The sequence below is a fragment of the Macaca mulatta genome, chromosome 9 (assembly GCF_049350105.2).
Source record: "Macaca mulatta isolate MMU2019108-1 chromosome 9, T2T-MMU8v2.0, whole genome shotgun sequence".
Classification (NCBI taxonomy): Eukaryota; Metazoa; Chordata; class Mammalia; order Primates; family Cercopithecidae; genus Macaca; species Macaca mulatta.
This window is the reverse complement of record NC_133414.1, coordinates 60,686,848-60,714,046: the sequence shown is the minus strand read 5'-3', so window position 1 is coordinate 60,714,046 and position 27,199 is coordinate 60,686,848. Positions and strand designations below refer to the sequence as shown.

General features: G+C 56.6%; 1 protein-coding gene across 6 annotated transcripts in view; it reads right to left on the bottom strand.

Moving 5' to 3' along the window:
* ARHGAP22 (Rho GTPase activating protein 22) overlaps positions 1-27,199 on the bottom strand; it is a 158,775-nt gene continuing 131,576 nt past the window's right edge. For all 6 annotated transcript variants that reach the window (XM_002805637.4, XM_001108619.5, XM_028826341.2 and 3 more), the window contains 6 exons: positions 13,835-14,042; positions 9,171-9,303; positions 8,251-8,324; positions 7,479-7,600; positions 4,158-5,034; positions 1-587 (listed from right to left, as the gene is read on the bottom strand). In XM_002805637.4, the coding sequence (XP_002805683.2) occupies positions 359-587; positions 4,158-5,034; positions 7,479-7,600; positions 8,251-8,324; positions 9,171-9,303; positions 13,835-14,042 (1,643 nt within the window). In that variant the 3' untranslated portion in view covers positions 1-358. The remainder of the gene's footprint in view (positions 588-4,157; positions 5,035-7,478; positions 7,601-8,250; positions 8,325-9,170; positions 9,304-13,834; positions 14,043-27,199) is intronic.

Below are 27,199 nucleotides of genomic sequence, written 5' to 3'. Positions count from 1 at the left end.
TGCTTTGTGAGCACATTTAATAAAGAAAGCTAACTGCTCCCAGTGGCTGCCTGGATCCTGTGGCAGAAATGGTGGGTGCCCTTCCTTTCTGTGGCCATGAAGGACATTTCCTGGGTAAGGGCTAAGCGCTACTCTTGGTACTGTCCCCTTCTGACCCTCACCAGGAGCTGCATGGTTGGAGCAGCATCTGATCCCACCTGGAGTGTGTGGGGTCCCAACAGTCCCCACAGAGGTATCAGGATCTCTCTCTCCAGCTGGTTCCAGAGCGCCTGGCTGCTCCAGAGATACAGAGGCTTCTGACTCCGTGCATGGCTGGAGACCAGCAGACGTGGCACAGAAGTAAGCTCTGCCATTCCTTTTACTTTGGGGCCCTGGCACCTTTTGCCCCAACAGTCAAGCTTCCTAGGGTCGAAAAAAACTCTTCCATTTCCCTCTGCAACAGCTGGTTCCTCCTCTCCGCATCCTCCCGTGCCCGCTCAGAGTTCCGCAGCTTTATTTCCAGCATGATGTATTTTTTCTTTTCCTGGTCCAGTTCTTCTTCTAACCGAGACATTCGTTTTCTCAGGTCAGCACTCCCTTCTTCGATTCTGAAAGTCAAGGAGAGATGCTGTTGGAGACTCTGCGGGCAGGTTCACTGTCCCATGGGTGTACCCTGCTTGCGCTCACTGTGGGTTGAAGGGTCAGGCCAGGCCATGGCAGCAGGAGGACACCCCGGCTCATCTGCTCCTCACAAGAACCCCAGTACTTCACCTGTGAGCAAACTGTCCCCTGCCATAGCTCCCCTCAGCGTGCGATCCTGAAATGTCAACACAAGGATCCGTGCCTTCGGTGCCTCCCTGGGTCTGCATTTGCCCCTCCAGTGCAGTAGGGATTCCTGCCAGCTGGCAGGAACAGCACAGGCCCCTCCATAGGGAGGGTTGGGACTTGGACTGTCCCCTGGCCTTTGCTCCTGTGCTGTGGCCTCCCCTCCTACAGCTCCCCACACCGTCCCCATGATCCAGCCACACGTGGCAACCCACAGAAGATCCCGTGGGGCAGTCACTTCCATTCCTGCTCGCCTGTCATGTTCAGCTCAAGCGCCCCCAACATGACGCTGCTTCCTGTGATCCTCCCCAGCAGGTCCCAGTGGTGCTCCTCTGCGCCATCAGAGCCTATAGCACATGCTTCCATGCAGGTTCATGCCGCAGTGTGCCAAGGTTGGCACGGCCGTCTTTTTCACCAGACGACCAGCTTCTGTCTGTTCGAAGGGACACACCTGAGCCCAGCCCCTGGGAACACATGCTGGATTTTAAGGCCAGCCTGGTGACCTGTGAGCCACATGGCTGTGGGCAGGACACAGGCCACACTGAAATGCAGAGGGTGACTGCTCCTCAGAGCAGTAACCATGGGCTGGAAGATGCCAGGGGCCCAGCACAGTGCCTGGTATGTGGTGCATGATGAACAAACACGGATTCCCCAACCCACCAAAATGAGGCCTCCATCCTCATCACTGAGTGTGCAGCATGGCCTGAGCCCTCCCCACCAGGAGCACAGGCAGCTGTCAGAGAGAAGCCACCTACCTCCCCACTGCTGCCCCTGGGCTTGGGCCTGGACCTCCCCTGTTCCTTCTCTGCCAGGCTCAAGACTCCAAGCCCCAACTACATGCTGATGACTCTGCACCATTTCATCAGCATCTCCGACTTAAAGGGTCCTGACCCTCATCTGCAGACCACTCTTCCGCAGCCCTGGTGCACTCTCTTGGTGAATATCTTCCTTCGGCTGCTCAGCTGAACAATGATGTCCTCCCCTAAGTCCATTCCTTTTCTTGGTCCCATATCTGATCAGCTAGCAAAACCTTTTGGCTCTGCCTTCAAAATATGCTCAGCACCTGGCCGCTTCCCCTACCTCCACCTGCTGCCCCATAGGGCCACACCCCCCATAGGTCAGGCCTAGACCCCCACACCTCCTAACTGGTCTGTTCTGCCCTTGGCCCCTGGCAAGCTCTGCTCGGCATGGCACCCAGGTGTGCCTGTCCAAGGGCCCAATGTGCCAAGACCCTCCATCAACTTCACACTTCATTCTCATCTCACTCTGCGAAAGACCAGAGCATTGTCCCCGCCCCACACATCTCCAGTCCCCAGCCCCTGACTCTCCCCGCCTGTAGGGGTCCTGGGCTCAGTGCTGGCTACAGCTCTGGGGTCTCCTTCCCAGGGCCCTCCAACCTTCTACCCTGAGGCTCCTCTCCGCTCCCCTCCATGCTGCCCTATGTTCCCCTCCTTCATCTCCCTTCTAACACACCGTGTATTTTTCAAAAGGTATCGTGCTTACGGTCTTTGTCTCCCTGCAACCCAAATAAGAATGCGGACAGAGATTTGGATCAGTTTTTGCCACAGCTGTGGCCACCTGCACAGCATCTGGTACTTCACAGGAAACAGGTTCTCTTTTGGGAATGCACGAAGGAAGGCTGACTCCCCAGCAGGGCCCTGGGGAGGGGCTCTGTCCAGAGTCCTGGGAGCCAGGACAAGGCCAGCCTCACCCCACCCCCCACCCGATGGCTCCATACTTCCAGAGAACAGGACACACATTCCCCAACCACCTGCTGGACGGGACAGGTGCTAATGCCCTCGCCTTCCTTCCTGTGCTCAGAGACCCTCCTCACTCTAGACCCTCCCTCTAACCAAGACAACAGCACAGACCACTCTGCTAGTGAGGACAGGCCCTCCACAAGGGCTACCACTGCTGTCCCTTTCCCTCTGGGAACCTCATCTTACCTCCAGCCAGTAGGCAGGAGTTAATGCAAGCAGCAAAGGTTCCTGAGTGCTGCCATCCACTGTGGGTCACTTAACACTCAGGACAAATGGGTGAGGTCACTGGGGCCCAAAGATCCTGCCAGGGACACTCAGCCAATCCCTGGTGGAGCTGGGACTAGAATCCAGGTAGTCTGACCCGGAGTCCAACAGTCCTGCATCTCCCTTGAGAAACCAGACCTCAGGGCAGGCCAGAGGAGCTCCAGGGACTCAGCACACAACTGGCGAAGCTGGTCCAGTCCAGCCTTCTGTTCTGCATCGTAAGAGTTCCCACACGCCCTGGAGCTTGGCCTGTGAGCGCATCTGCAGCAGATAGCGTCTTCTACTATATTTCTGGAGGCCCTTGGGTTCTACTGATGCTATTTCCTTTCTCGGCTCCATCCTATGGGTCCTTCCAGCCCTGGCTCAGGCACTGCCTGCTGCGACCTTCCCCATGGCAGGGGCCTCTGCCCTCAAGGTCCCCCCTCTCCTGTCTCTTCCTTTTGCAGACGCGGTGCCTGCACATGCCTGGCACTCTCCAGCACCCAAAGAACAGCTGTCAGCAGAACAAAAGGGCAATGGCTGCCATTCCAGCTCCCAGTGGAAATCACAGGTTCAGAGTGGGCAACAGGAATGCCTTCTACCTCCATCCACTGCCTCTAATGGAAAAAGGAATTCCCTGCTAGTGGGTGGGACCCAGGTGAACAGGTCAGCCGACTAATGGGGACCTGCAGCGAGAGGGGTCAAGGAGTCTGCAATGCTAAGGGAAACCCAGTGCACTGGAGAACCCGGCCTCCAGGAGCTGAGGTTCCTCACTGCAGAGGGGAACCCCGGTCCTCATGGGAGGCTGGAACTCCGGCCCTCTGTTAGTGAGATTGCAAGTCTCAGGGTGCAGCACAACCATCCTGTGACAAGGGCGGGCACAAGGACTTGGTTCAGCAGGGAAACTGGATTCTGATCCCATCAAGGAAGGGGTCCTCACTTCTAGCCTGGCTGGTCTGGGGCCTCAGCACTTCCCGGCGCCCAGCATCCGGGCTATGGGCCCCTGTACTGGGACAGGCCTGGGACCTGCAGGGTCCTGCCCCCTCCTCCCTGGCTGCAGACTGCACACAGACTCTGTTCCCACCTGTGTAGCAAAGGCCCCCGGTGAGCTGGGCGGGCATTCCCACTCACATGGAGTCAGCAGGCCTCTGCAGCACTGACTGCGTGCCAGACTGACTGCGTGCCAAGCCTGCCAGTCCCAGGGCTTTCCCAGAGCTAGGATTCCCCTCTCTGAGGCTGGCTTCCAGGGCCAGTGGCTGGGGAGTCAGAGGCCGACGCCCATGTGCCAAGAGCACAGCTTTCCTGCAGGCTCCACCCCGTTACAGGAGGCTCCACGGGGCAGCACGTTACCTTTTCACACTCCTCTCGTACTCAGTCCGCTGGCGGCACAACTCGGCCCTGAGCTCAGTGACCAGCCCCTGTAAGGCCTCGGAGCGGCGCGCGTGCTCTCGGGTGGGGCTGCCCGGCTCGCTTGGCTCGCTGTTGCTGGCACCCGTCCCCGTCTCGTCCAGGCTGTGGTCCAGGTCCAGGGACTTGGGGTCCTCGCTGCTGCTGGGGAGCGGGGACGGCTCCAGGGCCCAGTCGGTGTGCAGGGAGCTGCGGGCGGACGAGTCGCTGGCGCGGCAGGCCGTGCAGCTGCTGAGCGAGCCCCCCACCGACGACTCGCTGGAGGCCCCGGACCACACCATGCTGGCCACGCTGGGTATGCCGGGCACCAGGCCCGGCGCGGGCACATTGTCGTAAGTGGAGAGTCTCTGCACGGAGCCCGAGTCCTTGAGCCGGTCTCCCGATGAGGCCCGGCGGTGGCCACGCAGAGAGGACAACCCGTTCATGAACCAGTTCCCGCCGGAGGAGATGATGGGCACCTCCAGGGACGAGCCGCCCCCCTTCGGGCTTCCTGATCTGGATCCCGGCTGACGGAAGGAGGACTTCCAACTGGGCAGGGTCTGCACCTTCTTCCCAGGGCTGCACCGGCTCCCCGGTCCCGTGGGGGCTGTTCTGGAGAGCACCGCCACGGCCGCCCCGTCCAGGGAAGAGGTCCTGTGCGCGGGCAGGCCGGGGTCGCAGGGCTCTCCCTGGCTGTCTCTGGTGACCTCCTCGGAGCCCCACCCCACTGCACATTGCGGGCCCCTGCGCGGGGAGGTGGACCCTTCCGGGGCCGGTGCCGTAAAGAGCTGGCCGTGTTTGCGGATAAGGACAGTCATCAGGTGCTGGACCAGGGAAGTGCCTGCCGGAAAGAGAGGCGGAGAAGGGCCCTGCTGCCAGCCACCCGGCCCAGGGTCGCTCTGCCAGTCATGGGGACCCAGCTTCGTGGGAGCTGGCCCTGTAGCCAGAGCCAGGCTGCCCCTCAAGGGAGCCTTCATCCGCCCAGAAGAAAGAACCACACACCCTTCAACTCCAGGCAGGACAGCAGGATGGGGCCGCAGAACCATCTTCCTCAGGCACAGAGCCACAAGCCGGGGAGGAAGCACTGTGCCTGCGCTCACGACCTCCAGCCGGGGTGGGGTGAGGAAGCAGGCACCAGGGCTGCAGGGTGAGCAGGTGGCAGATTGGAACTGGAACCTGGGACCTGAGATGCCAGAACTGTCTCGGCTGCCCCATGTCACCCCCGTGCTGCTGACAATGGCCATGCCTGAATGTCCACACTCTGGGAGCATAGGGCTCTGGGACAGGGAATAGAGCCATCTTTCCTGTGTGGGGGCACACACATACAATTGCACACACAGTGCACCCCGCCCACCCCTAAAATCCCCCCACAATCACACATACAATGCACCCCATCCACCCCCAAAGTCTCACACACACATACAATTGGACAAACAATGCACCCACCCAGCCTCCCCAAATCTCCCAACACACAATTGCACATATAATGCCCACTCCCCAAAATCCCACACACATAAATGACACACACAGTGCACTCTGCCCAGGTTCCCCAAAGCTCATACACACACAAGTGAACATACAAATCCCCCACCCAGCCTCCCCAAATCCCCCCATACACAATCGCACAATGAACCCCACCCACTCCCCAAAATCCCCGCACACACAATTGCACACAGAATGCACCCTCCCCAAATTCCCCCATATACAATCACACACATAGTGCACCCTGCGCATCCCCCAGAATCCCACATACATATAATCTCACACACACACAATCCCCTGTCTCTAGGCCAAGGCCCCTGAGATGCAGCCCCAGTGCTGGGGACTCAGTTCCTACGGTGGTGGGGTGGGGGCCCACAGCAGAGGTGGGCAGTGTAGGAAGGACCTTGGCATCTACCCAGTTGCCTCATTCCCTCCCACCACCCTCACCACAAAGGCCAGACTCTAGGAGGTCCCCAGGTGGGAGGAAGGGCTGAGTGCTGGGGTGGACTCTCCCACTGAAGTTGACTAGGAATCCTGGAAGACGTCAAGGAAAGAATTCTGAGGCCAAGAACATAGGTGAGGCAGGAACTCCATGAAGCAGGCAGGGCAGGCCTCCACCTCAAGCATCTGTACCACCAGGCAGGTTGGAGCTTGTGTTTTCCTGGCCTCATGGGGCCCTGGGGTGGGAGACCAGCCAGGACAGACCAAAGTGGGGACTTCAGCAAAAGCACTCCACCATGTCCCTCCACATGGGATAAGGGCAAGAACAACCTCAGCTGTGGGCTTCCTGTCTGAGCAGCACGCCTCTCACGCATACTCCACTGGGGATAGTGTTTCATGGGCCCTATGAGGTGGGCTCTCTCTTCTATGGCAGCCTACACCTGTGCCCTTTGCTAAGTCTGGCTAACTGGCCTCTGGTTGAGTCCCCTCGCCTCTCCTGGCCTCAGTTTCCTCATCTGTAAAGAGGGGGCGATTACCACAGCACAGGCTGAAATGAGGTGATACAAACAAGGCACTTAGTAGAAGCTTACTGAAAGCAGATGCTGTTGCTGCTTTTTTTTTTTTTTTTTTTTTTTTTTGAGATGGAGTCTTGCTCAGTCGCCCAGGCTGGAGTGCAGTGGCACAATCTCAGCTAACTGCAAGCTCCGCCTCCTGGGTTCATGCCATTCTCCTGCCTCAGCCTCCTGAGTAGCTGGGACTACAGGTGCCCGCCACTACGCCAGGCTAATTTTTTTTTTGTATTTTTAGTAGAGACTGGGTTTCACCGTGTTAGCCAGGATGGTCTCGATCTCCTGACCTCGTGATCTGCCCGTCTCAGCCTCCCAAAATGCTGGGATTACAGGCATGAGCCACCGTGCCCAGCCTGTTGCTGCTATTTTTAATCACTTATTGTTATTTATCATAAATCCTCCAGGGTTTGCAAAGCTGACATCCAGGAACCTATGACAATTGCTTAATTGTAAAAGAAAAGTAAACATGTCTGTGTTCAAGGGCTGACCTCTCCCATTCCTCCAGCCTCTTCCATCCACAGAAACCACTGGCCATTCTAATTGCACCCAGTGACTTGCTGCTGCCCATCTCAGGGCAAAGTTCCTTTTTATCTTATAGCTGGACCTCATGGGGGTCGGCAGGGTGAGGTCTGCAGAAGCTCCTGCCAAGTCCCCCGAGATGGAGATGTGCAACCTGAGCCACCCCTCCTGCTGGCCTGGCCCTGGGCTGGGATGGTTCCGAGGACTTGCCCCGGACCAAGATGAGCCCAGACCCCGGCAGCACCCAGGGCCACCAGGTACACCTCCCACTTACCTTCCATGATGGTTACTGGGTCCTCTACCTGTGGCCGCAGAATGTTAGGTCCAAAAACGGTTGCCAGGTTCTGGACACTCATCTTGTTGACATTTGAGTAAGCCTGAACTTCATCCAGAAACCTGCAAAGTGAGGAAGCAGCAGTCATCAAAGAAGCAAGTTCTGGCACCCAGTCTCCTGTGAGGGGCCTGGACGCCCCGCCGCACCCCTGCCGAGCCCTGCTGCCTATGGGCTTTTGCCCACTGGGTGCAGCCTGCCTCTGCCAGGCTCAATGGGGGCAGGCTTCCCTTGGGGCCCGAGAGGGCCATCAGAAGCAAAGCTCACTGGGACAAGGGCCCACCGCTATTTGTGTGAAAGGAGGACATGACGCTGCACATTGCAGTGTGCACAAATTCTGGGAAGTCCCAGACCTTAGTCAGCGCTGCCCCTGCATGCTCCTTCTCAGTGTCTAGGATGGGGATACATGAAGGGTTGGGGGTCAAGGGGCAGATGCCTAGGGGGACAGGATAGCAAGAAGCACCCAGGAGGGACAGAGGGTATTATGTACCCAGGGCTGTTTAAAACCAGCTGCTCCCATGGGACTGTAAGCTTCATGAACTCAGGGTCTGCATTTTTCCACTCCCAGCTTCATCCACGCTGGGTGAGGCTGTGCAGGGTGGGGGAATGACCCGGGCACCCCTCTGACAGGGAAGAGTTATGTGTCTCGCTGTGGGGCTGGGGAGTGTGGAGCCAGTGCAGGCAAGTGTGGTTCCCCTCCTGCCACGCCACTTACTTGCAGATGTATCTGAGCAGGTTGTAATTGGCCTGAGGAAGGTTGCTCACTTGTTTAGCCAACTCCAGAGTGCCCTTAGGAATGAATAACAGAATTTCAAACACCAGCAATGAGGCCCCTCATCCTTCTCTGACTGCGAGGAGGGGTGGGCAAGGAGAAGGGAGGTGGGGGCTATGGCGGCCCAGCCCCAACAGACCAGAGGGCTCCACCACCTCCACCTCCCCTCAAGGAGTGGCCAGGGCCCAGCTGTGACCTCCTGGGAAGCTAACTTGCTTCTAAGGAGCTGGAGTGAGGGGTGAGCCTCTACGGGGCCAGTGGAGGAATGTCAGGGCCAGCACTCAGCTCACTTATCAAGACACAAATATTTGCCAGATAATGAGCCCTCAACTCCCACAGGGCCACAGGGGAGGCAAACGGTCCTTCCCTGACCCTGAGCCACCTGGGGCTGCAAACCAGCACCTGCGTGGGTGGGAACGGGAGGGCTGGCTCATCGGTCCTGGGAACCAGCTCAAATTCTTTTGGGAAGGAAGCAAGATATAAATAAAAGACCTCCCTGTTTCTGAGCCCATGACAGGCCCGAGTGGCCTGAGTCGGGTATGAGGAGTGTGAGCACCTACTGGTGTGGCAGCCAGAGCTGGGCACCCCGGACCCACCCCTCCCAGGGACCAAGGCTGCAGACAGGTATGGCTCCAGACAGACAGCAGGATGCCCCGGCCCCTCCCCGACCTGAGCAGGATGGCCTGGCCCCTCCACCAGCCGAGCAGGATGCTCCAGGCCTCCACCACACCCCCAACACAGAGCAGGCCTCCACAGGATCCATGTGCCATGAAAATTCATGAAAAGTCAGAGTCTGTGTCCTGAGTCTACAGGCCACCACCCAGCCAGCCCATCTCCCAGGAGCTATCCCAGGAGCCACTGACCTCCCCCTCGTCCTTGGTGAGCAGCTGGGCGCAGCTGAGGAAGTCCTCGTACCTGGCGAAGGGGACCACGGGCTCTGGGAGCTCCCGCAGGTAGAGCTTCAGCAGGGAGGCCACCGTGTGCACGTCTGTTGTGCTGGGGGCGGGAAGGGAAGAGGACAGGTGTGTGAGGTCTGGGATGCCAGGGGACTTCAGGGGTGACTGGTAACCCCTGATGCCAAGGGGCAGCCTCTGGTCTCAGACGCATGCTTGGGCGCACTGGGGGCTGCATCTGCGGCCAGCTGCCTTGGTCAAGGAAAGGCCAGTGCTGCTTCTGGGAGCAGTGGACAGGGCTGGGGCAGGGGCGACTAAGTATCCATGGCCAGGAGCTCCAGCTCAGGGACCACCCATCATGCCTAGGCACCTGCTCAGAACCCCTGAGTCTGTGTCAGTCCATTCAGGACCTGCTCCTGTCCTGGGTAGACTGCGTAGGACTCCAGGGACTGCAAAGCCACAGGGCCCTGCAGGGCATAGCTGCTCCACCCTAGCAGCTGCCCTGGGCCAGAGGAATCAAGTGTGATGCAGGTCAGGTTGCACAGGGGAGGGCCCTGGGACATGGGCCAGGGAGCCCCTTCCACAGGCCTGGTGGCCATCCCAAGGTCCCCTGCAGGATGATGTGGAAGCCGCCTGCTCTGCGGTAGGAACAGCTATCCTGCAGGCCCTCCATAGGTGCTGCCAACCCCCAGCCTGAGCTTGCACTCTCCGCTGCACTTGACCTTGGCTGGAGTGGGAGGAGCTGCATCAAAGGCGCCCACAGTGCAGGGCTGCTGGCTCCTTGTCGGGGAATCCCACTCCCCAGAATCCCAACGGCAGGAGCAGGTCGGAGGTCAGGCCCTTTCCTCTCTTCCTGTCCACCGTGGGGACACCTGGGCTTCTAAGCTCATCACCTCCTCTCCAGTGCCCCAGGAGTCCACTCCAGGCCTCAGTCTCCTGCTCTGGCTTGGAGCTGCCAATGCAGAAGTAGACCAGCTGTGGATGGTGGTGACAATGGGCCTGGCGCAGTCCTTCCCTGGGTCCTGTGTGGGGTCTGCAGTTCAGGTCCTAAACGAGAGCCTTGGCATCTCTTCTGAGCTTGCACTCCAAGCCGTATACGGGCCCCAGGTTTTTCATCTACCTGTCTAGGACCATGGACTTAAACCCTGGACTGCATTTCCCTCAGGAAAGATGAGCCCGGGGCCAGGAGACTGTGGCTGTGCCATTATGCTATCACCTGACCCCTGATGGATCCCAGGCTAGGCTCACTGAGATAAATACCTTCTGGCCCTGACACTTGGGATTCTGGGGTTCCATGTATCCATATGCACCCCAAATCCATATACCTGGGGCCCCTCCTTTCCTGAGGCTCAGTGACTCTTGGTTTGGCTGGGTCCAGTCAGCCCCCACCCTACCCCTCTTCCCTCTCCAGCAAGACATGTTGCTACCACACCCTACTCGGTCTTCTCCGGGGCCATGTTCCTGGCCAGCTGCCCTGGGGGAGGGGCAGGAGGCAGGAAAGTGTGGTTGGGAGCCAGCCCGCATGTCTTCCCCTTTCCTGCAGCTGGGGCACGGAGCGTTTCTGCCCCGGCTGAGTGGACACGGAGCCACCCCTCCTCTGCAGACCTGTCCGGCTGCATCCCTGCCCTGAAGGGTCCTGCTGCTTGGCCCTGTCTGACCCCCCATCCGCTCAGCACCTGAGCTCTTACTTCCTTTCCTCGCCCCACCCTCCCTTCCTCCTTCCCCACTGCAGTGCCTTTCCTCCAACAGCTGTCGCCAGGCCTTTTCTTGAGACTTTTCCCTAAACTGCTGTCCCCTTCCTCCCTCCAACAAGACCCAAGGAGAATTCTATACAGCCTGCGGCCCTGTGTGTGCCTCCCCAGCCTGTGGGCCTCCCAGCATGCGGTCACGTTAGTGCAGGCGGAGGTTGGGGGCAGGGGTGGGGCAGAGAGGGCAGCAGCTGGTCAGGGGACAGGGTGCCTGCCCTAGGGGCAAACCGGCCCTGATGGTCAGTGCCACCCACAGCAAGGCGACCCTCCATCTGCAGGTTCCTCATCACCTCTCTGTACCCAGGGAACCCCCCTGCCCACACCAACACCAGCATCTATGCAGAACACGCCATGCTTCCAGCCTGGCCCCGACTTGCCTCACTCCCCTAGAGTCCATTTCTCATCACCCAGCACCACTTCCTCGACCTGCCCCCAAGCCAGGCCGCCTGCTTAACCGCACCTGGGTGTCCACAGGGCTCCTCCCTGAGCAGCCCAGTCCTGCCATCTGCAGCACCCCGGGAGGTTCCCGACCACTAGGCCCAGGACTGGTGTCCCTGGTGCTTACTTATTATCTGTCAAGACCCCTTAGAATTTCTAATGCATGTGGGTGCCCCTCCACCCCTAGGCCTCCCAGCAGTCCCTCACTCAAAGGATAGGAGCTGAGGGAGTAAGAAGAGTCTGGCAGCCAGGAGTCCATGCAGCCCTGGGCTCCGGCTCACAAGAGGCCATCCTCACAGCTCAGCAGCGGGGCGGCAGCCTGGGAGACGGACAGCCCAGTGCCCAGGGGACACCGTGCTGGGAAGGGGCAAGTATGGGCCAGCTCCAGCCACTGAGGCTTCCAGGCCTGGTGAGGCTTTAGCAGAAGAGAAGCCCAGGACCTGGGGCTAAAGGGGACCTTCTTATAGAGATGAGCAGGAAGGTGAGGAGGGGCTTCGTGGGGAAGGGGCCAGGCTAGCAGCCAACACCCCGGGAGGCGGGCAGGCCATGGCCTTGGGGACAGAGCTCCATCCCGGGACTCTGTTGGAAGTGGGTGAGGAGGGGACCCTCTGTTGGGGGTGGGTGGGGGGGGACCCTCTGTTGGGGGTGGGTGGGGGGGGACCCTCTGTTGGAAGTGGGTGAGGAGGGGACCCTCTGTTAGGGGTGGGTAGGGAGGGGGACCCTCTGCTGGGGTTGGGTGGGAAGGGGAGCCTCCATCGGGAGTGGGTGGGGAGGGCCCCTCTCTGGGTACAGCTGCAGAGCCAGAGGAGCTGCCATGGAAATGGTGGAAAGTGGGAAGGATGGCCTCAGATACCCTAGGAGGAGTTTCTAAAGGGAGAGGAAACCAAAGCCCAGGGCCACCGTGGCAATATGGGGGCCACTGCTGAGATGGGGGTGGAGGGACAAGGCCAACATGCCCACCATGGAGATGGCCCTCCAGACACAATTCCGGAAGCAGGGTAGAAGCAGCCAGAGAGGGAGAAGGCAGACAGGAGAGGGCCCCCAAGACACAGGGAAGGTTGCCCCAGGCTGCTGGGAGACAGAGAGTCAGGTCTGCATGGAACTCACCCTGGGGTGCCCAGTTGCCTCTCAAGGGAGCTTCAGCAGGTAGGCCAGGTGCAGAAAGGAGGCTGAGCATGCCAGGAACCCACCTTGGGAGAGCAGGTGGGCCCAGGTGGAGACCCGCCCAGCAGGATGGGAAAAGCTCGGCAGGGGAGGTGAGGTGCAGACGGCCTGTGCCACTCCAGGGGGCCCCAGCAGAGTTTGAGTAGGGGAGTGGCAAGATCTGATCTGTGTCTTCAGAAGCCCCTCAGGTAGCATCAGGCACTAGGGCAGAGCATCTGATCCTGGGGAGCTTCCAAAAGTCCTGGTTCCCAGGCCTTACCCAGGTGACATTATTTGAAGCAATCTGCAACCCTAACGCTGAGACACAAGATGGAAGAGGCCTGGCTGGCTGAGGTTCAGAATGGACCACAAGCTCACTGAGCGTCAACACTGGGATGGAGCTTCACAAAGCTCCAGAGGAAGGGTCCCCCGTTCCTCCCTGGGTGGAGTACTGCTGGGGAACATGGTCAATCCTGGACTCCACATTTAAGGAGAGGAACCGACACCCTCCCCTGGCTGCAGTGATGGGTCTGGGAAAGAGCTGAGGGGCTGCGTGTTCTGCCCCTAGAGGAGAAGCCCTGGGAGGCCAGGGCTGCCTGTGGGTCCTGGTGGGCCCATCCTGGGGCAGATCCAAGAAGAAAGGGCAGAAGCCCCATAGAGGGTAGGTTTTCTTGATGTAAGAAGAACTCTATGAAAAACTGCCCCATAATGGGTGGGGCACTGTCGGGGGAAACAGAGTCCCCAAACAGCCCTGGACTGGGGGTAGAGTTGGCTCCACCCAGGGGCATCCAGGGTCTGGGTAAGCCCCCATGATGGGTAGGATGGACATGGCCCCAGGACAGATGGAGGAGACTTGCTCTCCTGTCCCCAGAACCCAGGAGGAGGGGACCCGAGCTGCTGTGCCATCTTGCCATCGATAGAGCCTGGGGGTAGGTCACCGGAGGAAGCACGGCCAAGAGACAGACTCCACAGAAGGCCTGGGGTCCCGGATACAGCTGCACCCAGTCTGTCCTCACATGGCAGCCAGCAGAGGTCCTTTTCCTCCGGCCTGGGTCAGGTTTATTAGCATGTGCAGGGGAGGCAGGCTGTGTGGATGTGAGCTGGCCTTGTGCGTGGCAGGCATCCATCCTGAGAGAGGACCTCAGGCTGGCGGAGTGAGGGTGTGCCCTACACTCTGCCCACTAGGAGGGCTGGCCTACCATCCTGTTGCCAGCCCACCCCTGCCCACTAGAGCTGGTGTCCTGGGTAGGAGCCTGCAGGAGGAATAGACAAGTGGCTCCATCTTACCCCCAATCACAAGCTCACCTGTCAAACAGTGGCTTCTCCCCACAGTCGAAGGAATCCTGCAGGTCCCTCACCAGGTTGGCCTGGCCCGGCATGCGGAACAGCCCCTCCTCAGTGAGCCCGCGCTCCCGGATGAAGTCCACACACTGCTCCACCAGTAGGGGCGCCAGGCGGGGGCCATACTTCCGCTCGTGGTGGACTGTGTCCTCCAGGCGCTGCCCAAAGATCCCTGAGCATAGAGAGGAGCTAGTCACACCCTCCACCACCCAGCTCAGTGTTGGGTGCTCAGGACAATGGAGGGCAGGGGCACTGTTAGGGCTAAAGGTGGCTCCTCTTCAGGAAGCAAATTACACACTGGGAGGATGCATACCAGGAGGCTGGGCCCTGGTCGCCCGGACACACGCTGGGAGGACACACACCAGGAGGCTGGGCCCTGGGCTGCCTGTGGACAGACAGCAGGAGGGAGCAGTGAGCTGGTGGTGTGACCTGGCCCGTGGAGCTTGCCCAAGCCAGGAGCAAATGGCCCTCGGGAGCGTGCATTATGCATGTCATTGATTGGTTTTGCAGTCATTCCAAATAAGAAGCCATCCAATGCTTATCAACAGCAGATCTCCTGTGTTCTGTTCTTACCATGGAACATAGTGCAGCAAGGAGAATAAATGAGGCACAGCTCACTGGACAAGACAGATGACATAGTAATGCGAAAACCATAGTCATGACTCAGCATCAATCATCATCAGGAAAATGCAAATCCAAACCACTATCTGATACCACCTCACACCCACTAGGATGGCTACTGTCAAAAGATCACATAGTAACAAGTGTTGGCGAAGATGTGGAGAAACTGGAACCCTTCCTTGTGCACTGCTGGCAGGATGACAAGATGGTGCAGTTGCTGTGGAAAACAGCATGGCAGTTGCTCAAAAAATTAAAACCAGAATTACCAGTAATCCCTCCCCTGGGTATATACCTAAAAGAATTAAAAGCAAGGTCTCAAAGAGATACTTGCACACCCATGTTCACAGCAGCATCATTCACAGTAGCTGAACTGTGGAAGCAAGCCATGTGTCCATCAATGAATGGAGAACCAAGACGTGGTATTTGCATACAGTAGAACTTGATTCAGCCTTAAAAAGGAGGGAAATTCAGACACGTGCTACAACATGGGTGAACCTGGAGAACATTATGTGAAGTAAAGCATTCACAAAAGGACAAATACTGTGTGATTCCTCTTATATGAAGAACCTGGAGTAGTCAAATTCACAGAGACAGAAAGTAGAATGGCAGCTGCAAGGGGCTGGGGACAGGGGAGATGTCAAGTTAGAATTGAACGGGCACAGAGTCTCAGCTTTGCAAGATGGAAAGCGTTCTGGAGATGGATGTGCTGATGGTTGCAAGATAATTCGAATGAATGTAATGCTGCTGAACTGTGTGCTTTAAAAATGATGAAGACAGGAAATTTTATGCTAGGTGTATTTTATGAAATTTTTTAAAAATTAGAAAACAAAAACATCATCAGAAACAAAAGAAGCCTAAACCCCAGAGTGCACACTGCATGACTCCATTTATGTAAAGTTAAAGCTAGGCCAAACCCATCTGTGCTGTTAGGCCGGGACATGGTTACCTTGGTAGGTCTGTGACTGGAAGGGATTCAAAGGCTTCTGGGGATCTGGTAATGCTGTGACTCTCCCCTGGCACTGCTTACCCAGTTATGTTCCTCTTGAGAAAATTCACTGAACTCTACACTTATGACTTGTATACTTTTCTACATGCTACTCTTAAATAACATTAGTGAAAAGAAATCAGAGACAGAATGATCTAAAACAATACATGACAAGACACCAAATGAGGAATAGAGGGAGAGAGGAAGGAGGCAGAGGAACTTCTGAGAAAATCTATGAAAACTAAATACATCACTAGGCATAGAGGTTCCTGGCAGCCCAGGCAAAGAAGGGAAGGAGTTGAGATCCATAAAGCTGTCTACAGCACGGCACAGTAACAGGAGAAACAGACTTCTGCCAGCCCCTAAGCTTTACAAGGTGAGTGCCTGACTCTTTGGAGTGCCTGACATTATTCACACCCACTGTGCAGAGACCTTCCCTGCAGGGTGGCTTGTGGGGTGTTCCAGGGGCAAGATGCCAAAACTCCAGGCTTGGGACTTCTCAGAGACCTGGGCACTGAGCCAGCTAAAAGTGGGGCTCTATTTGTCTTACTTAGTTCCCCACTAAGTGGCTATTTTGGAATAAGATACATCGGTCCCTGGTACAGTGCCTGGCACAGAGCAGGACACAGTAAATGCTCCTCCTCAACCTGCTTCACCCAAAAACAAAGTGTATAAAACCTGAAAGGTGAAGACTCTTCCTTTGAGAACACATGCCCATGTGGGCTGCACCTGCTGGATGCCAGCAATGCTTTAGGGAGAAGTGTGTGTGCACATGTGTGCATGTAGGGTGGGCTTGTGTGTGCATATGTGTGCACATGTGCTGGATGTGGGCTTGTAAATGTGTGTGCGTGTGTGTGCGTATGTGTGCATGTGGGGTGTGTGTGCATGGGCATGCACACATGGTGGGGGCATGTGAGTGTGAGGAGAGTACTGAAGTAGCTACACACAGTGCTGTGGTGCCAGGTGCTGTTCTGAGCATTTTACAAACATCAGCACATTTAATCCTACCCATCTTGATAACTGAGGGACTAGGGACTGTCACTATCACTGTAACCATCATCATCATCTTGACTTTTGCCTGTTCAGTTTGCAGGATGTTTGAACTGATAGGCACGGGGTCTTAAGAATGTGCCCAAGTTTACTCAGCATGCATGACAGGCACAAGGGTCCAACCCAGGCAGTCTGGCTCCAGGTATAGAGCATGTACTTGGCCACATGGTTGCTTGGCACCCACGTTGGTGTGGAGATACCTATGCGATGCCCCCAACCCAGCACCAGCAGTTCCTGAAAACGCGGGTCATGCGAACAGAAAACAGGCAGAGGTTGCAATACTAACACGAAGGGAAAGCTGCTCCCGCCTGGGATCTGGTGGGCAAGACCAGGCGCCCCTGCCCAGAAATGGGGCCCAAGGGGCCATTCATCAGCCTTGAGCACAGCGGGTGATCCTGCTGCAAGCTTGGCCTGCTAGCTGCCTGGGGCAGCTCTGAGAAGCCAGTCTGAGGAGGCTCCAAGGCCCACCACTGACACTGTCCTGGACTTTCCACCAGCTCAAGAGTGGCCTGGGCTGGTCCAGGGACACTGAGCCCCTGCTCTCTCTCACCTCAGTCAGGGCTCAACATCTGATGCCTAACAATGAGCCACACCGGTCCACAGATGTGCCTGTTTAGCTCATATGATGTTTGAAACATTTTTAAATTAGTTATTTACAATCAAGAGATTTCACATATAAATCTGGATTCCCAGCTTCTCTTAAAAAATTCAGATGTGGTGACACCAGACCTGAGTTCCAAATAAAGCAACAATTGCAGAGCTCAGTGGTATCTGTGCCCTTTTGACAGGACACACACTTGCCATGTCTCCGCAGTCCCCACTGTCCCCTCTCACTTCCAACCTAGTCCATGCTCTGCTCATGTGGTCCTGCCAGATATTCGTTCAGCTCTTCTGCTTTGACCTCTGGGGCACAGACTTCCCCCGACATTGGGGCCAGGATAAGTAGGAAAGGTAGCAATGGGAAGCTCCACCTCTCGGGACCAGAGGCCTCTGCTAGGACCTCAAATGAGCAGGCAGTGGGCATCCAGGAGGAAGTGCCCATGGGCAGAGGGTCCCATGAGGGGAGGGGCTGACCTGGCAGTGCCCCTGGTGCCTGCCACCAGCCTCCTGCCTCCCTCCACAAGCACACATGTGTTGCCTTTCCTCCAGCTCTGCCCACTGCTTGAGTGGCTGAATCCGCCTGCCTTCATGGCCCTGTGAGTGGCTAGGGCCTTCTTCCTGGGTAGCGCTTTCCTCTTTGGTCTGGGCAAATTTCTTACTAGTCCTTGGAAGAAAGCTCACAAGTCCCTCCTACGTGAGCTGCCCCAAATCCTCCCTTCAGCTTTCCCTCCCCTGTCACAGCCCTGACTGCCACTACTCCAGACAGCTTGAGGACACTCCCCTCTGCTGGGTTGTTGGACTGCCCACAGCCACATGCTGGGCTTGCAGCAGAGGCCAAGGAGAGCCAGTGAAGGCGGGGACTGAGCTCTCCAGGGCCACCACCCATCCCAACTCACAGCGTTCAGCCCCACCCTCAGCTCACAGCTGACTGAAGGCCACAGTCAAGGAAGAGACACACAGGGAAAAAATTCCAAAATTCTCTCTGGAGGCCCAGGGAGCATGGATAATTCCACCTAGCCATCTCTTGGCTCCAGCCCTGCCTGCTGTCCTATCTCCTACCCCTAAAACTCCTGCCGTCTGTCTGTCCATCCACCTTTCCATAACCCCTGTACTTTGTGCCTGGCCCCACTCTAGGAATTAGAGCGCTGCCCGGAAGGCTGTAAACATTATAAATCTCCCTGGGGCCTCCCCTGCTGCCTGTTCCCCCCCACACACCATCCTCAGGATAAAGCCTAAACTTGGCAGGCAGGCAAGGCCCTGCCCCACTCCCTCCACCAGCCCCTAGGGGTGCAGAGCCTGGGCCAGCCCACCGTTTGCACAGTGCCCGCACGTCCAGGCAGCTCCCAGCCCCAGCACAACCACTACCCCTCTGCTCCCCCATGGCACCTTCCTGACCACTTTCCCAGAACAAGGCTGGAAGAGTCAGGGAAGGGACATCAACAGGGTCCTGGGCACTTCTAGAGAGAAGTTCAGGGAGGAGGTGATGCTGAAACCAACATCTAAAGATGAGCAGGAGGTAGCCAGGTAGGCGGGTGGGGTTGCAGGGCACATGACGGAGGACCATGGGGGTCGGAGGGCAGGGGCGAGGGAGCATGGTTGGCAGCACCCTGCCCTGGCATGGTGGGGCTGGGGTGGGGACACAGGCAAGTAGGTGATGTTCAAGGCCAAAGGTCACAGAGACAAAGATTCTGGGTCTACACCAGCACTGATCTGGTACACGTCCTGGCTAACCCACTGAGGAGAGGTGTTGCCTCCCTTTCCTGGGGCTCAGTCTCTCCATCCATGAAATCTATAAAATGGGACGATCACACCTATCTTTAGGGGGTACTATGAGGGCCAGACTTCTCTGAGGCCCAGCCCCCAGGTACCACCAGGCCTCAGACTGGCTCCACATTCCCAGCTGGCCACTGGAACCCTCGGAGGGGAGCTGCCAGGAGCCGTGAGAAGGTCTCATTCCAGCTCAGCCTCCCAAGAGGCTTCCTTCCCCGCGGCCCTCCTGTGGGAGGCACCTTGTGCTGGGGCTTCTGGGCTCGGCCTCCCACATTAGGGGCCCCGCCAATCCCTCCCCTCATCAGGGTCTCTCAGGAGCCTGGCAGGGCCTGCCGCCGCCTGGCTGAACTCCCTCAGCCCTCCTGGCACCCTTGGAGGGGAGCCTTGCCAAGAACTAGTTCCAGTAGGTTTGTCAGCTCCCTGGAAACCCAGCCATCCTGTGGGTTCCTCGAGGTCCCAGCCCATGCTCTTCACAGAGCACTGGCTCCGCCACCGCAGGGGAAACTGGCAGAGGCTGCCTCTCCTCTTGATGAACTTGCTGCCAGGCCTCCCCCGCCAGCATTTCCCTGGCAAAGCCATCCCTCACTTCCCTCTCCGGGAATCCCACACAGGAGAGGAAGCCCAGGCAGAGCAGTCCGCTGGCTCGAATCCTCGTCCTCTGGTTCCAGTCCTCGTCCTCTATGACCCTGGGCACTGTCCTCAGCCTCTCTGAGCTGGGCTTGGCCACCTCCTGGGGTGTGAGCGTCCACGGGAGATCGACCACACGAGGCACCTGGGAGCAGGTGCTTTGAAATGCGGCTTTCTCCGACCCTTGCAGGGTCAATTCCTGGACAGGTTCTGCCTGCCCCTGAGTCCCACCCCCAAGGCCGCATCAGGGAAGGGAGACCTGGGATTCCCTCTTGGAGCTGATCCCGGAGCAGAGTGGAGCTGTGCAGCAGGTCTGCTTCAGTCATATGCCTGCTTTTCACTCTTAGAGGAGCAGGCAATGCCACAGTCTGGGAAGAGGCACAATGAGGAAAGTAATTCTAAAATTCTCTCTAGAGACTCCCAAACTTTGGATAATTCCACAGTTTCTCTCTTGGCTCCAGGCCTTCCTGCTCTCAGGACCCCTGTACCCCAACACCCGCCATCTTCCATGCAACCACCCCACCCTTTGTCAGTGCAGGGACTCACTAGCCGGCCAACTCTGTCACTTCCAGGCTCTGCGCTAAGTACTAGAGAGCTTCAGAATTGCCCTCAGGGCTGTCAGCGGTAAGTTCCACCAGCTAGCCGGCAAAGCTGAAAACGCTCCTGCTACCCACCCGTCCAGGCCTGCAGGAGCACAGCAGAGGCTAAGATCACCTGCAAGGGTCCTGCCCTGGGTAGTCCGCCTCAGGGCAGGAGTGATACCCTCATCCTGGGGGCGCCGGTCCCACACCCCTTCCTGTGGCCCAGGGAGGCTTGGGGTCAGAGCCCGAGGCTCGGATCTCGCTGGGTTCCCCCCCTATAGTTGGGGTTGGGGAGGGATCCTTTGCAAGTCCCTGCGCCCTTCCCAGACTCTTAAGTCCTCATCTCTACAAGCGGGTCGCCCACACCCAGCAGCAGATTGGAGGACGCCTTCGGTCCCTGTCTCTTCCCTCAGACACTCACGACCCCCGCTCCCTGGGAACCGTCCCGCAACACCAGATCCGCGGTGACACCCAAACTCCTCCAGGTTCCCCGCCGACCCCCGCAAGACGCATGCGCGGCGCTCTCCCTCGCCCGCTGTGCGGGTCCCGGCTTCGAGCGCCTCTCTGGCCCGGAGACGCCGTTTCTCTGGCGGACCCGGGGGTGCCCGCACCCCGTCCCGCCCCTACCTGGGGCGGCGGGCGCGCAGCAGGCGGGCAGGCGGCAGGGCGGCCGTGGGCAGGCGCTGCACCCGGAGTAGGCCCGCGCGGCCGGCATCAGGCCCATGGCGCGCCCAGGCGCGGCGGCGCGGCGGCGGCTGGAATGCCCGGCACGCGCGCAGGTAGCGTCTTGCCCGCCGCCCGCCCGCCCCGGCCAGCGCCGCCCCGGGCCCGGACCCTGAGGCGAAGGAGGGCCCAGGATCTGTGAGTTGCCTGGGATGCCACGCCCGAAGTCGGCTCCCGTGAGGGATCTCCGGTGTCAGACTTCACACCCTTTCCCCTAATGCCCCACGTTCCCGGGCACCGCAGGAATCCCTTCCCTCTTTGCCCAGGACCGGCTTTCGAGCGCCCGCTCAGCCCTTCACCTGGGAGGCAGGTGTTCCAGGTGAGGCAAAGGAGGTCCAGGGAGGTTAGGTAACTGAGTCTGGGTCACCCAGCAAGGAGGAGAGTGCTGGCTTCACAGTGGGGGTCCAGGCTCCAGGCCCTCCTGGCCTCTTCCTGCCTGGGCACCCTAGTGCCAGAGATAATGGTTTGGACTTGATATACAGAATGCCCCTGAGCAGTCTGAGGGGTGTTAGCTTCCCTATATTACAGAGAATCAGAGAGGTTGTGTGATTTGCCTAAGGTCATACAGCTGGTGATGGACCTTCATTAACACCTACGTGATCTTTCTGCAAAGCCCATGTTCTTCTGGGGGTAAGTTTCTGAGACCAGCCCACAATCCCCATACTTCAAAGGGTGAGGGCTGGAATGGGTTCACCAGGAAGGCAGGTGGACAGAGAGGCACGGCGAGGGGCAGTGCAACGCCAATAGCAGAGATGGGAGTCCCAAGGGTAGGAGGGCAGAATTCTTAAGGGAGGGATTTGCCACCCTGGGGCTGGAAGAGGTTGGGGCCCTTCTTCAAGCTGGATGTGCAGAGCTGGGTCACGCCTCTTGCTCATTCTAGGCAGAGCCTGGCCTAGGCTGAAACAAGCCAGGCACTCACCACAGGGGCACAATTTAAGGGGCACCCAAAACTTCAGGAACTAGGATAAACACTTTATTGTAGTATTTTTAAGAATAAATATTAGGCAAAAAATCTTTGATGAACAAAAGATCAAAGTTTTCAATACAGACAGGAGCAGCTACGCACTTGCGCAGGCCTTAAGGGTGAGTGCCTCCCACCCCAATCCCACCACACTCCTGCCTGTATTTCACATGTTGCCATTTGACCATAGATGTGGTTGGCTGAATAATGCCCTTCCCCACAAGATGTCCTGATCCCTGGAACCTATGACTGTGTTATCTTACACAGTACAGGAGACTTTGTAGATGTGATGAGAGCAGGAGAGGTTAACCTGGGTTATCTGAGGGGCCAGGTGCAATCATGGGGGTTCTTTGACGAGGAAGGCAGAAGGAAGTTTGACCACAGACGAGGTGGTGGGGGCAGGACAGAGGCAGAGACTGCGTGCTGAAGCCACAGCCAAGGCCTTGCCGTAGCCCCTGGAAGGTTAAAGACACAAGGAACTGCTTCTCCCTGTGTCCTACAAGAAACCAGCCCCGCTGACATCTGGATTTTAGCCTTAGAAGACTGGTTATGACTTCTGACCTACAGAACTACAAGAGAATCACGTTGTGTTGTTTTATGCTGCCACATTTCTGGCAGTTTGTTAGAGCTGCAATGGGGACCTAATATAAGGATATTTTTATATTAGTGTTCATTTTTTAAAAGATTACAATATCTTGATTACTGAGTTTTTTGGCGCCCCCTTACATTTTGTGCCCCAGGCCAGTGAGGATCCCTAGTCCTGGCCCTGACACTCAGTATGGGGGCTAAGGTACTCAAAGCCGTGGGAGTGAGGCTGCGGAGTTGTCTTCTTCCTCCCCAGAGCTCAGGTGAACATGAGGGTGCCAGGGCAGGTTGGTGCAGGGTGTCACAAGCCAACGAATGTCTGCCCTCCACCTACCAACAGAGCCTGGCATTCCCACAGCCCAGGGACCTGCCAGCTCTGTGCAGCCACGTCCATGTTAAAGAGCAGGGGCCAAGGGCTCAGCAGAAGCTCCCACCAACCAGGGACTGGCGGGCCTCTCTCAGGTGGGCAGGCAGGCTGTGGTGCTGACATGCTTTCTCTGCTCTGAGCCATGGTTTCCTCACCTGTGTGTTCACAGTCAGACTGGCCAGTGTCTGCAGAGTGCCCTCCACCCCTACCCGGGAGCCCCCCATGGCTAGAGGCCTGCAGGCGCCACCCATTAGAAGGCTCCAGGTGAAGCCCTGGCCCTGCCAATGCCCACCTCACCTCAGGGGTGGTTTTTAGCGGTGGCGCCTGTTGGGGATGGGTGTGCAGAGATAGTCATGAGACTGCCTTCTCGGGGCAGGGCTGGGAAGCTGACAACCTGAGTCTATCCTCTCACACAAGCAACCCAGTAACAGTTGGCCTCTTCACTTTGGATGGCCTTTGTCTCTGAGCTGTGTGCACAACAGTTCCCTGGCTAGGGCTGGGATCCAGGACCTCAGGGACTGCCTCTTCCCTCAGTCTTAATTATGTCCCCCTCCCCCATCAAGACATCTCAGATCTAGTGGGTAGAATGCACTGAGGCCTACCTGGCAACAGCATCCAGCGATGAGCTTACCCTGGAGGTGGGCTGTGCTGCCCCCAGTCCCACTGTGTGTTGTTGGGTAAGTTGCTGAACCTCTGAGTCTCTGCTGCCTCCAGATTGTACCAAACTCCTGGCAAGGGCAACCTATAGCCAGTTTGAGCTCCCTTCCTCTTCTCTCAGGGTGTGTGGGCTGAAGTCCTCCAGGGCCACTTGGAACAAGCTGAGAGACAAAGATCCCAACCCTAGGACACCCTGAGGCCTCCTGGCATCCTGCTCTCTAAAACAGGCAGCCAGCACCCCGGCTCTGCACTCCAGCAGACCTAGGTCAAAATGCCAGCTTCCCACTTATTTGTGGTCTGGACAAAATGCTGGAGCCTCCTTGATTCTGTCTCCTCACCAAAAGTGGGATATAATGGGACTGATTTCATAGGGCTATTGTCAGGCTCAGCAGGGACGCAGAGCCCAGTACAGAAAATGCTGGGGTCCCCAGGTGTACATCCCCATCTTAGCAATAATTGGGACAAACTCTTTTCTGGTTCCGTGATCTGAGGTCTGTTGAAACCAGACTGAAACCAAACTGGCCAAGCTGATGGGCATTTCTCATCAGAGCTGCTGAGAAGGAAGGGCTTAATGAACCAGCAAGGTGGTTAAAAGGGTGTTGAACGTTAGTGTCCTGACCTTTGCAGGAAGCAGTGGTGACAGCCCCCTGTAAATCACCCCAACTAGTTTGCCAGGCTCTCCCTAGATAAGGCAGCTGCTCTGGCCTTTTTTCTGGTAAATAGCTCTGTGGCTGTCCCATCAGTTGGGGGCAAGCAAGGGGGTGGGTGCTGTGGCTGGAGGTCATTTCCTCTGCCTTGGGGATCCAAGTTCTCAGGCTCCTGGGGCTCTGGCAGGGGAGAAGACTTGAGGGCTGCAGGGGAAGGAGGCCCAAGTGTGCTCTGAACACACCCTATACCCAGAAGAGGCCAGGTCTGCCCTCTATGAGCCTGGACAGGATCCAAGGCCCATAGGGACATCTTCTCCACTTGAGTACATGGACCCTCAGGGCCCACTAGAATGGACAGAGAGCACCAGAACTAGTCTCAAGTACCCCTTCTGCTGGCTTATGACCTGAGGCCTAGCCCAGGTCTGCAAGTCCTTTCTCTCCCCTTTTGGAAGGGTTGCCTGGGAAAGCCCAGGCCCACTGGCCAGGCGGGTTGACATTCACAGGAACTAGAAATAAGACTGTCTTCTTGAATCTCCCATTAGGGCTGGGATATAGAGCAAGCAGTGCTGGGGAGAAGTGGTCCACTAGGACCTTAGGCTCCACCACTGGCAGCCTGGCCTGGGGGTAATCACCTTTCACTCTGAATCTGATTATGTCTCCCTCCAGGGCTTCCTTTTAGAGATGTCATTCCATCAAATGATGACCACCACCAGCTAACAAGGTTGCATTGTGTCCCACCAGGTTGTCCCAAGGTTGGATTTTTTTTCATGTCACGTGTCCTGCCCTAGGGCTTCAGGGAGCTGTATTTCTCCCTTCTTTCTTTCACCCATGATTCCAGAGGAACCCAAGGGCAGGAGAGTTGACTCCTGGGGGTCTGAGAAAAGCCTCCAGAGGTCTGTGAGATTCCCACACAGCCAGGCCAGGGCAGTGCAGCTCCGATGACGACCACAGGCCTAATGCCTATCTCCGGCCCCCATGCCCTGCCCCAGCACCAAGAAGTCACTCTGGGCAGGGACACCTTTTCCCAGCTGGGCTCCTTGCCCCAGGACTGCCCTCTGCGCTGCCACTGGTAAGGTTGGGACCAACAGCTTCAGGGCTTTGCTTGGCAGTGCCTGCTGGCCATAGTGGAACAGTTACCACAGTGCTAGTTAGCACCAGTCCCAGCCCCCAGACTTCTTAATCCAACTGCCTGCTCAGCATCTCCACTGGTTTAATGACTCATAGACACCTCAAACCTAAACGTGTCCAAACTGAGCTATGGTCTTGCCATAGCCTCCCAAACCAGCTCTGTGCTAAGTCTTCCCTTCTTAATTCATAACAACTCCAGCCTCCAGGTGCCCAACCAGACACCTTGCAGTCAGCCTCCACTGCACCCTTCCTGTCATCCATAGCCAGGAGAGCTTATTGTCCTACTTGCAAAATAGATTTGGAACCTGATCACTTTCACTACCCTGACCACAGGGAGAGCACCCCCTTCTCTTGCCTGGATTATTGCAAATTAAATGATGTATTAGATCAAGACATTCCTTGGCTCAAAGCCCTCCAGTGCTCCCTCCTCATTTCACTTAAGAATAACAGCAGCCAGGCCGGGCACAGTGGCTCACACCTGTAATCCCAGCACTTTGGGAGGCCGAGGCGGGTGGATCATGAGATCAGGAGTTTGAGACCAGCCTGGCCAAGATGGTGAAACCCTGTATCTACTAAAAATACAAAATTCACCGGGGATGGTGGTGGGTGCCTGTAATCCTAGCTACTCGGGAGGCTGAGGCAGGAGAATCACTTGAACTCGGGAGGCAGAGGTTGCAATGAGCCCAGATAGCCTCAAAAAAAGAAAAAAAAAAATAGAGTAACAGCGGCTGGGTGTGGTGGCTCATGCCTGTAATCCCAGCACTTTGGGAGGCCAAGGTAGGTGGATCATTTGAGGTCAGGAGTTCGAGACCAGCCTGGCCAACATGGTGAAATCCCTGCTCTACTCAAAATACAAAAATTAGCCGGGTATGGTGGTATGCACCTGTAATCCCAGCTACTCGGGAGGCTGAGGCAGGAGAATTGCTTGAACCTAGGAGGCAGAGGTTGCACTGAGCTGAGATTGTGCCACTGCACTCCAGCCTGGGCAACACAGCAAGACTCCATCTCAAAAATAAAATAAAATAAAACAAAACAACATAAAATAAAATATAAAATAAAATAAAATAAAACAGCTAGAATACTGAAAGGGGCCCAGGAAGCCTCTACCTTCTGCCATCTGGCTGCCTTGCTCACTCCCTCCAGCCCATCTGCCTCTGTGCTGGTTCTAGACCATGTCAGATGTTCTGCTTTTGCCCGAGCTGTGGCCTCAGTCTAGCACGCTTCCACTAGATGTCCCCTTGGCTCACTCTCTCACCTCTTTCAACACCTTATGAACAATGAGATACCACTTCATACCTGTTAGAATGGCTATTTAAAAAAAAAAAAAAACAGAAAGCAAGTTCTGGTGAGGATGTGGAAGAACTAGAAACCTTGTGTACTGCCAGTGGGAATATAAAATGGGGCAGCCACTGTGGAAAATGGTCTGGAGGCTCCTCAAAAAATTAAAAATAGAATTACCATATGATTTAGCAATCCCACTTCTGGGTATATACTCCAAATAATTGAAATCAGGGACTCAAAGAGATATTTGCACACTCATATTCACAGCAGCATTAGTCACAATAGTCAAAACACAGAAGCAACTCAAGTGTCTATCAGTGGATGAATGGATAAACAAATGTGGTATATCCATACAATGGAATATTATTTGAGCTTAAAAAGGAGGGAAATTCCAATACATGCTACCACATAGATGAAACTTGAGAACATTATGCAAAGTGAAATAAGCCAGTCACAAAAAGACAAATACTACAGGATTCTACTTATACAAGGTACTTAGAGCAGTCAAATTTATAAAGACAGAAAGTAGAATGGTGGTTGCCCAGGGCTGGAGGGAGGAAGCCAGAGTTTCAGTTTGGGAAGATGAAAAAGTTCTGGAGACGGATAGTGGTGATGGTTGTACAACAGGGTGAATACACTTAATGCCACAGAATTGTACACTGTACACTGCTTTCTTCCCTGCTGAGTCCTCTGCCTGCATGTGACAGGTATTAATAACTGCTTGATGAATGAATGAGGACTATTTG